Source organism: Colias philodice, chromosome 22, assembly GCF_061535455.1.
Source record: "Colias philodice isolate Cphi_HAF_F1 chromosome 22, ilColPhil1 Martin Lab GWU primary, whole genome shotgun sequence".
Classification (NCBI taxonomy): domain Eukaryota; kingdom Metazoa; phylum Arthropoda; class Insecta; order Lepidoptera; family Pieridae; genus Colias; species Colias philodice.
The window spans coordinates 7,344,190-7,360,233 of record NC_143107.1 but is presented as its reverse complement, the minus strand read 5'-3'; the positions used below and the strand labels follow the sequence as shown (position 1 = coordinate 7,360,233).

The 16,044-nt window shown below is 32.2% G+C and overlaps 1 protein-coding gene across 1 annotated transcript; it reads left to right on the top strand.

The window, feature by feature from the left end:
- The first annotated feature begins 7,146 nt into the window (after positions 1–7,146).
- On the top strand, positions 7,147–15,666 carry LOC149478517 (odorant receptor 30a-like). Its single transcript, XM_089709359.1, has 5 exons — positions 7,147–7,937; positions 12,597–12,693; positions 13,784–13,888; positions 14,546–14,701; positions 15,625–15,666. The coding sequence occupies exons 1-5, from the start codon at positions 7,147–7,149 to the stop codon at positions 15,664–15,666; spliced, it is 1,191 nt and encodes a 396-aa protein (XP_089565485.1).
- The last annotated feature ends 378 nt before the right edge of the window (positions 15,667–16,044 follow it).

The following is a 16,044-nucleotide window of genomic DNA, read 5'->3' as shown; positions in this document are numbered from 1 at the left end:
GACACGATATTTTCTTGTTGAAGTAACAATATCAAACAACACGATAGTTAATTACTGCAATTACAAGTAGAGATTGGAAACGCTGTTATCGATAAAATTATAATTGAGTTGAATAATTTTTCGCTTGAAATATTTTACTTGTGTCATAGATTATGCAGTTAATTAAAGAAAAAAACAAAGAGAGAAAATATTTTCTATAAAATATTGTTGAACTTTAACTTAAAACTTAAGCTAAGCAGCTTATCTTACTTATTTTATAAACGATATAGTTACTGATGTATGTATGTATGTTCGTCTTTCACGCGTAAACCACTGAACGGATTCTGATGACTATACTTGGCAATGATACATCATTAGCTTACTAATGATAAAACTTCAGCTTACATACAACGATAAAAAAAAAAGTGTGTGCGTGTAACCTTTACGCGCGATTGAAGTAAAACTTCTTTGGCGTTGACGACATATATCACTGAAATGATTAAATATTAACTTAAATAAATAAATATTATATTATAATTTAATTATATTTATTATTCATGTGCTTTACAAAGATTATTTAAATGTTATATTAATATTATTCATTCGAAACAGGTAATTGAATGTCATCATAATTTCTTACGTACGAAATTATAGGTTTGTGGTAACTATAATGTGAAACATAAATTTTACTCTCTAAATTTGCTACTTTTCTTGAAAATACAGCATCTATCGTTGTACCGAAACGCGTTGTTGAATGAAGTCGAGAAGTATTCATAGATAAATCAAATTTTTCTTCTAAAAAATCAATTAACGGCTGAGATTCCTGAGAGCGAAAATTAACATTAAAATCTCCAGTTAGAATCATCGGTAATTCATGATAATTACTATTTAAAAGTCGAGAACCTTCAATTGTGAAGTGAAGTAATTGCTGATGAATAAATTTTATGATATTTGTCAGGCTAGTATTTGTAGAAATATAAATAACAAGGATAATCTCAGGTTGGTCATTCGTATTAACACATCGAACCAAGGCGATGTCACCAATTTGTGAAACCTCATCGGAAATTTGTGATAATATAGTTGGTGAAATATTTTGAATTGGTGTTACATTGTTCAGTGTATCTGTAGATGAATGATATACAGCTACTCCACCAGCAGTTGAGTTGGGTCGTTTGTATTGGGTAACGCAATAAAAATTTTCAATAAGAATTTGTTCGTCATTTTTCATCCAAGTTTCGGAAAATAACAGCAATGTGGACCTTTTTAATACTTTATCATTCAGATCAGAAACATGAGCACGTAAACTTTGGCAGTTGAAGGAAAATAGTGTAATGTTACTCTCATTTACAAGGTTATATAATTCTTCCTGTTGTGTTATTAGGCGAGAATTTGAAAGTCTTTCAAATTCACACTGTAAATCAACTATTCCCCCTGGACGCTTTCTTCCATGATAAAATTTGTTGTCATCGGTGTTTGAGACAATGAACAATCCATTTATATCAGTTACTCGTGATAATGCTACATATAACAGCTGCTGACTGTGACTTTTATTGTATTCATAAACGATTTGATCAAAAGTACCACCTTGAGACTTATGTATTGTAAGCGCACAAGCAGATACTAATGGAAAGTGATTTCTCTTTGCAAATATTATCTTATTTCTATTCATTGGTACAGATGACGATCTTCGTAAAATTGGGACTGCTGTTCTACTAATGTTTAGAGTTTGAATATGATGGGCAGCTTTTTTCCTAATTTTCTCTCCTATGGGCGTATTCAGAAAGAAAGCTTGAAACTTATAAGCGCTTATCGGCGCTTGTCATGTTCATATATTTTCCTGCGCGGGTTACCAGCACTGACAGGAAAATATATGAACATGACAAGCGCCGATAAGCGCTTATAAGTTTCAAGCTTTCTTTCTGAATACGCCCTATCTTACCAGGAAACTCAAGCCATAAGCGTATGATGTTATCACTGTCATCACGTTCAATATACACTAACTTTCCAACACAACCGTTGGATAAGCCATCAGATACATCAATATTGGTTGTAATAATGTAAAATTTGTTAAGAACTAATATGATTTCATAAGGCGATCCTCCTGTATCAATAACTGACATTTTATGAAATTGTTGGCCATATGCTTCTTGTTCAACTGAATGACAACCTATATACATATCTGTTGCTATGGATACTACTTTGTCTTCAGCAATATTTAAAATAGATTGATTATAATCCGCAACATGTTTATTTTTATTTTTAATTTACTTATTTTAAAAGTAATAAATAAACAAGTATATTTAGAGATTTTCAAAAAATTTTGCAATTTAAAATAATGTTTTTAAAACTGTTGAATTTTTCATTCACTTTGCTATTCACAATTGATCCGTTTGAAAATTTGAAAATAAATAATCCTAATTGATTATGATATTTGCCACTAGCTGGCGTATAAGTCAAGAAGCGTGTAGTATATGACATATACTTACAACCAATCAGAATTATTATTTTTAAATGGCGGAAACTACGCAGACTATAGTAAGCGTTACTTCCGTCAGAAAAAAAATCTGAGTTACTCCCTAGTCGCGCCTAAAGAAGTTTTACTTCAAAAAGCTATAGTATATAATACTTAACCTTGTCCCGTCTTGGAGCGAAACGGCTATGCTATAAATGATGATACAGTGATATTATAATTTTTTATTGAAATATTAAACTGATTGATTCCTTCTATTAACAGTTATAAATTTTCAAATAAATACCAACATTAAACTTATGACAGCCCTTTATACGAATAAAGGAAAACACCAACTCTATATTTTTATAAAAAAAAAAGTGTGTGCGTGTAACCTTTACGCGCGATTGAAGTAAAACTTCTTTGGCGTTGACGACATATATCACTGAAATGATTAAATATTAACTTAAATAAATAAATATTATATTATAATTTAATTATATTTATTATTCATGTGCTTTACAAAGATTATTTAAATGTTATATTAATATTATTCATTCGAAACAGGTAATTGAATGTCATCATAATTTCTTACGTACGAAATTATAGGTTTGTGGTAACTATAATGTGAAACATAAATTTTACTCTCTAAATTTGCTACTTTTCTTGAAAATACAGCATCTATCGTTGTACCGAAACGCGTTGTTGAATGAAGTCGAGAAGTATTCATAGATAAATCAAATTTTTCTTCTAAAAAATCAATTAACGGCTGAGATTCCTGAGAGCGAAAATTAACATTAAAATCTCCAGTTAGAATCATCGGTAATTCATGATAATTACTATTTAAAAGTCGAGAACCTTCAATTGTGAAGTGAAGTAATTGCTGATGAATAAATTTTATGATATTTGTCAGGCTAGTATTTGTAGAAATATAAATAACAAGGATAATCTCAGGTTGGTCATTCGTATTAACACATCGAACCAAGGCGATGTCACCAATTTGTGAAACCTCATCGGAAATTTGTGATAATATAGTTGGTGAAATATTTTGAATTGGTGTTACATTGTTCAGTGTATCTGTAGATGAATGATATACAGCTACTCCACCAGCAGTTGAGTTGGGTCGTTTGTATTGGGTAACGCAATAAAAATTTTCAATAAGAATTTGTTCGTCATTTTTCATCCAAGTTTCGGAAAATAACAGCAATGTGGACCTTTTTAATACTTTATCATTCAGATCAGAAACATGAGCACGTAAACTTTGGCAGTTGAAGGAAAATAGTGTAATGTTACTCTCATTTACAAGGTTATATAATTCTTCCTGTTGTGTTATTAGGCGAGAATTTGAAAGTCTTTCAAATTCACACTGTAAATCAACTATTCCCCCTGGACGCTTTCTTCCATGATAAAATTTGTTGTCATCGGTGTTTGAGACAATGAACAATCCATTTATATCAGTTACTCGTGATAATGCTACATATAACAGCTGCTGACTGTGACTTTTATTGTATTCATAAACGATTTGATCAAAAGTACCACCTTGAGACTTATGTATTGTAAGCGCACAAGCAGATACTAATGGAAAGTGATTTCTCTTTGCAAATATTATCTTATTTCTATTCATTGGTACAGATGACGATCTTCGTAAAATTGGGACTGCTGTTCTACTAATGTTTAGAGTTTGAATATGATGGGCAGCTTTTTTCCTAATTTTCTCTCCTATGGGCGTATTCAGAAAGAAAGCTTGAAACTTATAAGCGCTTATCGGCGCTTGTCATGTTCATATATTTTCCTGCGCGGGTTACCAGCACTGACAGGAAAATATATGAACATGACAAGCGCCGATAAGCGCTTATAAGTTTCAAGCTTTCTTTCTGAATACGCCCTATCTTACCAGGAAACTCAAGCCATAAGCGTATGATGTTATCACTGTCATCACGTTCAATATACACTAACTTTCCAACACAACCGTTGGATAAGCCATCAGATACATCAATATTGGTTGTAATAATGTAAAATTTGTTAAGAACTAATATGATTTCATAAGGCGATCCTCCTGTATCAATAACTGACATTTTATGAAATTGTTGGCCATATGCTTCTTGTTCAACTGAATGACAACCTATATACATATCTGTTGCTATGGATACTACTTTGTCTTCAGCAATATTTAAAATAGATTGATTATAATCCGCAACATGTTTATTTTTATTTTTAATTTACTTATTTTAAAAGTAATAAATAAACAAGTATATTTAGAGATTTTCAAAAAATTTTGCAATTTAAAATAATGTTTTTAAAACTGTTGAATTTTTCATTCACTTTGCTATTCACAATTGATCCGTTTGAAAATTTGAAAATAAATAATCCTAATTGATTATGATATTTGCCACTAGCTGGCGTATAAGTCAAGAAGCGTGTAGTATATGACATATACTTACAACCAATCAGAATTATTATTTTTAAATGGCGGAAACTACGCAGACTATAGTAAGCGTTACTTCCGTCAGAAAAAAAATCTGAGTTACTCCCTAGTCGCGCCTAAAGAAGTTTTACTTCAAAAAATTATTTACAATCGTGTTCACAAAGCCAAACTTAAATGAAAACATCAATACAAACCCATTTCTTTGGACTTTAACCCAAACAATATAAGAAATTAGATTTCCGCCCGCGGCTTCGTCCGCGTTTGCAAAGGAAAACCCTCATAGTTCCCGTTCCCGTGGGATTTCCGGGATAAAACCTATCCTATGTGTTAATCCAAGTTACCCTCTATATGTGTGTTAAATTTCATTGTAATCGGTTCTGTAGTTTTTACGTGAAAGAGTAACAAACATCCATACATCCATACAAACTTTCGCCTTTATAATAGTATTAAGATTAAGATAAGAGGAAAAACCTATATAAAATGCCTTTCAACTTAATCAACCGTTCGTGTTTCTAATAAGGAGCCTTACACCTTGGTGAAGGAATTCTTTGAGATTAGGTCGTTGTAGGTACAGTGATAATAGTTGCAAGTTTAGTATTAGATTAAGTAATTTTTTTATTGTTTTATTATAAGAATCTATTAAATTGTATAAGTTAGAGTATAATTACAATACATAAACAATGTAAAGTCTATTTTTTATTAATTCATCCCAAACATGTTTAATTTAGGGAGCATAAATTTATTAGTTCCCAAAATTAAAACTTTAGTAACCTAATTTGTAGAGAATAAAAACGATAAACAAGAATTCATTGCCTCATTTCGATAATATATTCCTATACGCAAAGGTTTTTAAGCTATTGCATAGCTTCTATCGCGGGCCTTGAGCGCGGGGACCGAATCCAGAAATTCCGTAACGAGAAAAACCTCATGCTCCCCACTCCGACGGGTACAGAGGTATGGCTTGAAGGCTTAGCATGCAATAGCTTTACCGCAGCAGTCCTCGAGTGCCACTCGTCTTTTTTTTTAATATCGTTACTTAATAAACAAAAGTATACATAAAAAAGAGCATGTGAGCCGAGCACACGTGTCAAAAGGGAAAATTGTTTGGCAAGATTCAAAGATACCAAAAACCTTCGCCTTACTCCATGAAGTGACTCCATGACTCCATGACGCGACCTTGAAATACTCTCAACGAGCCTAAAGCAGTTTCATTCAAAATCATAATACATTATCTCCAAAAAGAAATAAGACCTAAGCAATTCAGGTCAAAAACATCAGACATACTAGACTTAGGTATAACCCCGACATTATTATACCAAAGATCGTTCATCATTCTTCCATTACTATGATATGCAAAATAATGACGTCACAAGAGTGACGTCACAAGTCGTGATATGAAACGCGTAATCTCGCAAATTTTATCGAGAAATGTGAGGAGAATAAGTTAAGTGTCATTTGATCATTATTTGACTTGCTAACTTAAGCCCGAGACTTCGTACGGGTTTATATAAATAATGCCTTTTTTCTTTTTCTATGCAATGTTTTCGAAGATTTTTTTAATTCTATTGCTAAACATTCTGACTTCAGAGATGAAACAAGGAAATATAATATACTAGCGGTCCGCCCCCGCTTCGCCCGTGGTACATATGAAAAATAGATGTTGGCCGATTCTCAGACTTACCCGATATGCACAGAAAATTTCATGAGAATCGGTCCACCCGTTTCGGAGGAGTATGCAGACTAACATTGTGACACGAGAATTTTATATATAAGATATTATACAGATAGCATTGGTTACATTTCTCCATATTATTAGCTGATTCGCTTTAAGGTGAAATATTATTTTAAGATAAAGCGACATTTCTCATATTATCAGAAACGGTGATAATGATTATAGCCATATCATATGAAAATGTGTTCCTCGAATACTAACTAATCAATCATGCCTTGCTCGTTGATTTATGTTATCAGTCAACAACAGGGCTTAGGGGCACTGTGTGTAAATTATTATAATTTTCATTAAATATACCTAGTAATGTATTAATAGTAAGTAGTAGTTTCTTAAGAATGAAGTATCAAGGAGAAATTAATAAAATATATTTATTTAACCTTATAAATATAATACTTCAAAATATAATATAATAATATAATAAACATCGACATCTTTACCAATCCACATACACATCACTATCACTGAACCGTTATAATATTAATAAGTTGACACCTTTATAACACAATGTTCAATTTAAAATAACACGAAAAATTTCCCACAATCCAACTAAAACACATCAAAATGCTGCGCAATGTATTGCAAAGATTCGAAGACCCGAAACGGCCGTTACTAGGTCCAAATCATAAAGCACTTACATTTTGGGGTTTACTTCTTCCTCAGAGTGTCTCTAAGAAAACCTTTTATCTCGCTATGCATGTATTAGTCACCATATTCACGGCTACCGAATACGTTGATATCTGGTTCGTGAAAGACGATATGAATTTGCTCCTAAATAACGTTAAAATCACCCTTTTAGCAACCGTAAGTGTATCGAAGGTGCTCACGTTTTTGTCCTGGCAAAAACATTGGAAGGGCATCATTGAATACGTTAATAGGGCAGATTTGGCCCAAAGGAATCGGGACGAACCAGCCAAGAAAGAACTTATTACGAACTACACGAAATATTGTAGGAAAATCACATACTTGTATTGGTCTCTGATGTATACTACGGTTATAATAGTCATGGGGCAGCCAGTTTATAAGTACTTCTCATCTGAAGTATACAGAGAAAATGTTAAGAATGGTACAGAGAGTTACATACAGGTTGTAAGCTCATGGGTTCCCTTTAACAAAAACACCATAATGGGATATATAGCTGCGTCTATTTACCAGAGTTATGCAGCTATATACGGTGGGGGGTGGATTACGTCGTTTGATACGAATTCTATAGTTATAATGGTCTTTTTCAAAGCAGAATTGGAAATGCTACGAATTGATTGTGGCAATATTTTCGGGCGTGGAGAGATTGTTGATGACAAGACAGCCATGGAAAGATTGAAGAACTGCCATAAGCGGCATGTGGAATTAATCGCGTGAGTATTAAGGAATTTAATTTGGGGTAATTCTAAACTCCCGGAGTTAGAAATCTTCGAGAATGTTAATGTGGCTATGTGCCAATCATAAGTAATTAACAATGCGGGTTTAAACAACTTTTATTAAAGTTTAAATGGTAAATAAAGGCATTTTTATCGAAATTTTAAAATTGTACATAACTAGTTAAATATATACATACTTAATCTTATTTACTGTAATAAATGTACCATTTCGATACAAATCTTATATATAAAAATGAATCGCAAAATGTGTTGGTAAGCGCATAACTCGAGAACGGCTGAACCGATTTCGATCATTCTTTTTTTATTATATTCCTTGAAGTACGAGGATGGTTTTTATGTAGAGAAAACGTAAATATTATGTACCACGGGCGAAGCCGGGGCGGACCGCTAGTCTTATATATAAAAATGAATCGCAAAATGTGTTGGTAAGCGCATAACTCGAGAACGGGTGGACCGATTTCGATAATTCTTTATTTATTATATTCCTTGAAGTACCAGGATGGTTCTTATGTAGAGAAAACATAAATATGTACCACGGGCGAAGCCGGGGCGGACCGCTAGTTATAAATGAAAATACACAGATAATTAATATGCTCTTATGTAGTACAGGTTAAAACAAAACTGATTAAAAATAATAAACATCGATACATTTTAAAATATTTATTTTAATAAGTCTTTAAAAAATGCTTTCCAAAACCTATGTAACAATGAATTCGACCTAACCTAAACAAACACGCATTAAGAACACATAAAATATTAAATCTACACACACTGAAAATAAAATAACAAGCAAAAACGCATCATTACATCAAACATAATTTCTTATAAGTATTCGTGTAAAAACTCTATGTAAACATAACTCGAAGTGAAATTTAATTCCGTCCAACTTTGTTAAATTTCCTGTAATACTCGTCGCTATAATTACTCCCGACGAACTGTCTGAAAGAAACAATAATACAATTAATGAAATGTCAATTATTCCAAGATTAGGTTGCACATTCTTGAAATATTATTGCTTGTGCCAATCACTTGAAAATGAACCTTAACGTTATAGAATACAGTTAACTTTCAAGTGACATTCTGGAGCATATGTATGGAATTGGGAGTCGCGAGAAAAGTCAATTTAACTTCGACAATATCTGTTGAAATGTACATTCGAGTGATAAATCTTCTTTGGTTTATGGGGTTGTGAAGCGTAGGACTTAAGAAGTTTTGAATCTGGATAAACAGTTTGTACTTGATAGTACTTATCTGAGTTTGGTCAAGGAAACTGTTTTATAGAATAAGTTGATATCTTTCCGAATTGTTGAGTTAGCGAGATTTAGTTGAGCGGATTTTTATCGGTTTAGTGGATTTGTCTCCGATATTATTTTAGCAAATACGTTTTATAACTATCGTACTAGTTGACACACACTTTTACCTATATGACACATTTTTCAGGTAATCCTTATATATTTTACTAGCTTTCCGCCCGCGGCTTCGCCCGCTTTGTCTAAAACATAATAAATTATATTACACTAAAACCTTCCTTTTGAATCACTCTATCTATTAAAAAAAACCGCATCAAAATCCGTTGCGTAGTTTTAAAGATTTAAGCATACAAAGGGACAGAGAAAGCGACTTTGTTTTATACTAAGTAGTGATAATGGTAAAAGTGAAAAATGTCTCATAATAAGAATAATTATTGTAACATTTTAAACATCTTGTTTTTAGTCAGATAGTAACTATATGTTCTTATGATCGAATAAAAAATGGACAATATGATTGTAGATTTATATAAAAGTTAGTTGAATTGGAGCTCTACTTTGTTAAAAAAAACTAAACGCCCTCCAATTGCCAGAACTAAGCTATGCACTAGCGTTCAAATAAAAAGTATCAAAACGGGCTCACGCAGTTGAAAATTCTGAAGTAAATAACCCAAAAAAATACAGTCGACTCTTCTCCTTCTCTGAAGCCGATGGAACAAAAAAAGACGTGTGGCACTCGGGGACTGCCGCGGTAAAGCTATTCCATAGCATGCCTTCAAGCCACACCTCCGTATCCGTCGGAGTAGGGAGCGTGAGGTTTTTTCGTTACGGAACTTCTGGATTCGGTCCCCGCGCTCAAGGCCCGCGATAGAAGCTATGCAATAGCTTAAAAAATATGTAAACACTAACCGAATTTATTAGGCCTTATCTACCAAATTAGAAATACAAAAATACGCCAAAGAATAAAGTAAATAACTACAAAAAACGTGGGTTTTTTTGGCAAATGACCAAATATTATCGGATACCTGTTAATTAACTTCGAAACCCTCGTACTTTGTCCACTCCTCGCGTAATTACTGACCAGGTTTTCCATCAACCACTGTATGGTGCGTAAATATTATATACAGGATGTTATTTTTTCTGTGTCATATTAAATGTTTTTTCTTTCATTCTTTGAGATAGATGATATTTATATTTACGCTAATCTAGTTTATATGATAAATAATAGTTTTTTTTTTATCTATTATGATCGTTATTGATGAAGTTTTTTGGCGACCCTGTACACAATAGAAATTCAAAATGATGATTAAGAATGCAAGATGAATAAATTATTTTTAAAAATACTTTCACTTGGTAAAAAGTAAACTTTTCTTGAGTGATATATAATATAATTATATTTCATAGTACCCGTGTGGCATTTTAAGACATATAGTATTCATTTTGAACTCAATTAGAAGATATTCTGCACGAAATATTTCTTACAGACCATATCTGTAAGAAAAAGGTAATTGTGGTCAATGAATTGTCTAGATATCGAATGACTTTTATTGGCAATAGCTTCTCTTGCTTCTTTTTCATGGACAGTCGTTAGTTACCTTGCCAGATTCGTACTTTTTAGTTAGAAATGCTTTTTGAACAACTATACTAAGAAACCAACAAAGGAGAATTGTGTCCACATGTGACACAAATGGTGGCCACTTAACAAAACGTAATTCTTCTAAAAAAATCATATTTATGGAAAAAAAACAGCTTCAACTTTTTGTTTATTTAATAACCTATGAAATCCAATTGAATAGGTTTAGGGCTATATAGTATATACCTACACATGCGTAATAAACCACTACATATACAAAAATTATTAAAATAGGTCAAGCTCGTTCGTAGGTGTTTGATAACATACACTAGAATCTTGAATCAATATCAAAAAAGACGTGTGGCACTCGGGGACTGCCGCGGTAAAGCTATTGCATGCTATGCCTTCAAGCCACACCCCCGTGCCCGTCCCCATGGGGAGCGTGAGGGTTTTTCGTTACGGAACTTCTGGATTCGGTCCCCGCGCTCAAGGCCCGCGATAGAAGCTATGCAATAGCTTAAAAATTCATCTAATAATTACTTGACAGGTAATATTGACTATTTAATCGAACACCCTGTAGGAAGGGTACAAAAAAACGATAATCCACGGAGATAATTCGACGAAAACGTGTACCCACTTTCATCGTGGGCTTTTATCCCCTGTTTTTACTTTCCGGCTAATTCCTTAAAAGCCTCCAACAAATACGGCTTAGTTACAAATCTTCGAAAAATTACTCTTACGGATAATTCGGGATTTAACAAAGAATAAGGAAAATGTAATGTTGATACTCGTTACATGCGCTGTTTGCATTTTGTACATTTTGCAATATATATATTACTAGCTGTGAACCACGGTTTCACCCGCACTGCTCAGCTCCTGTTGGTCTTAGGGTGATGGTATATATAACCTTCCTAGATAAATGGGCTATCTAATTCCGAAAGAATTTTTCAAATCGGACCAGTAGTTTCTGAGATTAGCGCGTTCAAACAAACAAACTTTTCAGCTTTATAATATTAGTATAGATATCGTTTAGTGGTTGAATTATGTGAAAGTTGATTTCAAGTTTCTGTGAAAGGATAATATAATATGTAATTTAACTTTGATAAATTAGTGTTTTACGTGAGATTTTTAAAATATTATGGCTATAGTAGGCTTGGTAGTAAATTGGCAAGATAGAAGAATAATTATCCAATCGAACTTTCAAAGTTTTACAGTGCATTTACATCAAACGAGCGTATTAATTCTAACCCCACTATGTCAAATTATTTTTGTGTAAACAGTGCATTCGAAACGATTGTATGCAAAGTTCTAACTCTATACTAAACAACACTGAAAACGAGCATTCGTTTACACTTAAAAGATTACGAAATAATGCTCTTGCTCTAATTATGGCTCTATATTCGTTTGATGTAAATGCACCGTTAAAATGAGATTCCTGTCGTGAATGACGTCGTTCATTTAATAACTTTAGTACATTTTTATTTAGTTACTAGCGGTCCGCCCCGGCTTCGCCCGTGGTACATTTGAAAAATAGATGTTGGCCGATTCTCAGACTTACCCGATATGCACAGAAAATTTCATGAGAATCGGTCCACCCGTTTCGGAGGAGTATGCAGACTAACATTGTGACACGAGAATTTTATATATAAGAATGAAAAATAGATGTTGGCCGATTCTCAGACTTACCCGATATGCACAGAAAATTTCATGAGAATCGGTCCACCCGTTTCGGAGGAGTATGCAGACTAACATTGTGACACGAGAATTTTATATATAAGATTCTATTAGCTGTCCTAACACATAGTTTTCTTTTAGAAATGCTGCCTTATTCGACTCCTGTCTGTCGCCTATTATGTTGTTATATATGTTTGTCTGCTCAGTCATGCTTTGCGCTACTGCCTACCAAATAACGGTAAATATTACATTTATTTATTACTAGCCGCGCCCCGCGGGTTCACCCGCGTGGCTCCGCACCTGTTAGTGTTAGCGTGATTATATATAGCTTATAGTCTTCCTCGATAAATGAGCTATCTAATACTGAAAGAATTTTTCAAATCGGACCAGTAGTTCCTGAGATTAGCGCGTTCAAACAAACAAAAAAATGTCGTGATATTTCTGTGGCTTCAAACAATCTTTGTACAGCTGTGGTTTAGGCGTGAAGATGAGACAGACAGACGGAGAGACAAACAGTTACTCTTTTGAAGTAAAACTTCTTTAGGCGCGACTAGGGAGTAACTCAGATTTTTTTTCTGACGGAAGTAACGCTGTGTAGTTTCCGCCATTTAAAAATAATAATTCTGATTGGTTGTAAGTATATGTCATATACTACACGCTTCTTGACTTATACGCCAGCTAGTGGCAAATATCATAATCAATTAGGATTATTTATTTTCAAATTTTCAAACGGATCAATTGTGAATAGCAAAGTGAATGAAAAATTCAACAGTTTTAAAAACATTATTTTAAATTGCAAAATTTTTTGAAAATCTCTAAATATAGGTACTTGTTTATTTATTACTTTTAAAATAAGTAAATTAAAAATAAATTTTCTGACAATTGCGACATTTTATAATATTCAATAACAAGGTTATATTATTGAGATGTGCGTTTTACTTCAATCGCGCGTAAAGGTTACACGCACACACTTTTTTATAGCATTAGTAATATAATTGAGTCATTCATATAAAACACAAGGAAAATATAATTAATATAGTTTACTTAAATTCATTTGTTAACCGACTTCAAAAAAAAGGAGGAGGTTATCAATTCGGACGGTATGTTTTTTTTTATGTATGTACACCGATTACTCCGTGGTTTCTGAACCGATTTACGTGATTCTTTTTTTGTTCGATGCAAGATGGTGTCGAATTGGTCCCATAAAAATTTTATTCGGATAGGCCCAGTAGTTTTTATTTTATGAGCATTTTTGTCTGTATTTGTAAATGTTGCAAGTGCAAGTTTGAAGTCGGTTGTTTTTAACGCAGTTATTGACTTGTTCGTAGGTAGAAACGAATCCAATGCAGCAGTTTCTAATTGCCGAATACCTCATATTTGGTATAGCTCAACTTTTCATGTATTGCTGGCATAGTAACGATGTTTTGTATGCAGTAAGTACTAAGTTTTTAATTAAATTCTAGGTTTCTATGAGTTTTCCTATTCTATTTATAATTTTGAGAATACCTTTAAGCTATTGGTGAAATAATTTGGTGTAGCATTTCTTGTCTTATTTTCTAATAGACGTAATAAAATAATATTAAACGTTAGATTAGTCTTCATTTGCCTGTCTTATAAAACATTACATTTTTATTAATGCATTTAGGTACTTTGTCTATGTCACTCAACTTATGACATAAAACCAGTCTTTTAATATACATCAAAATAATTGGTCCAGTCGTTTTCGCATGTGCCTACAAGATATTATATTTTTTAATTAGTGCAGTACAATAAATATGTCATTCAACCTTATCTTTGCACGAATTGTAAAACTCGCATATATTCTATATTTCATTAAATAAAAAAAATGTAGGACATATTCTAAACTAGCTGTGCTCCGCGGTTTCACCCGCATTGCTCCGCTCCTGTTGGTCTTAGCGTGATTATATTATTATATAGCCTTTCTCGATAAATGGGCTATCTAACACTGAAAGAATTTTTCAAATCGGGCTAGTAATTTCTGAGAATAGCGCGTTTAAACAAACAAACTCTTCAGCTTTATAATATTAAGTATTTTCAGCCTATTTTTTTTTTAATTTCTTTTATTTCAGAGCAAAGACCTCATGCTTGGTCCCTATGAAAGTAACTGGTGGTCTCGTCCGGTCCAACAGCAAAAAGTTATATGCATACTAACTTACCAGTTGGGAAAAACTATAGTTTTTACCGCGGGACCGTTCAATAATTTAACCGTTGCTACGTTTATTAATGTGAGTATAATAATAACGTGATGATTTATTGATATGATAATTAATATTTAATTAAAAAAAACGATTAATTTGCATACATATTAAAACGTAGACAGTATTTAGTATACATGCGATAAAATTGAAAAAAACTTACTTATTTTATGATAATTATCCTACTAATATTTTAAATGCCAAAGGATTGATAGATGGATGGATGGAGGATGGATGGATGATATCGTGTTTGTAACTCTTTCACAAAAAAACTGCTGGTCTGATTTGGATGAAACTTTACAGTAATTTAATATGTTATACATTAGAATTACACATGAATCATGGAAATACTTGATTTTGCCCGCCTACAGCACAGCTAGAATTAAATAAAAATTGGTAGAGATAGATATTATTATTATGCTTATTTAAAATTTTAAGGAAACATAATAAAGTTTCTTAGGAATATTGTAAAATGTTGTTTTGATGTTGTGGCGTATATCTAGTATCTATTACGTTGAACATCTTCCAAAAACAGAATTTCTAACGAAAAATCTAAATCAGATTGAAATTCCTGGAAAACATCGCAAATATATCCCTTCGAGTATGTAAAGGAAAACCTCTTTATATGTGTTTAAGAATATATTAAGAGTTTCGTGGTTTCTCAACGCGTGTATATAGAATACATAATATAATGTACTTTAATTTGTTATCATTAATAATATTAAAAATTCGAAAGTCTGTATGACTCTCTGTTTGTCTGTTTGTTTTGACGAAATTTTAAAGAAAAACAGTTGAGTTTTTTTTTTTTCAAAAATCATAATGTCATTTCTAATAGTTTTATCCAAGTGAAACCACGATATGAAATAAATAAAACAGTAAAATTATAAATAATACTATATATTTTTCTTTGAATAAAATTTGTTTCTTATATATGGATTATTATTTTATTTCAGATCCTGAAAGGCGCTTACAGCTATTACACGCTACTCAGCTAATTTCTTATTTCATCTACATTTTTGCGAGAAAACACGAATTATATTAATTTATTATCTATGTTTTGATAAAATATAATGCTTTTGTCTAATAAATTGTATATCTATAGCTATGATAAATGTGTTTTTAATGTGTTTTTCATCAATTATATATAATATATTTAAACTATAAAAAGCTTATTTCTTATTACCTACTTAATTTAAGCACTTTCAGAATTGGAGTAAATCATTTCTTACGCTTGTCTATCTACTAATTATATTATTGTGTATTTTTTTTGTTTATTATTATGACTTAAATAAACTACCTATTTCCCTCTACTATAATCATAATGTAAATATTATGAAATCAAAATTAAATATTTACGTATCGATTAAACCAAT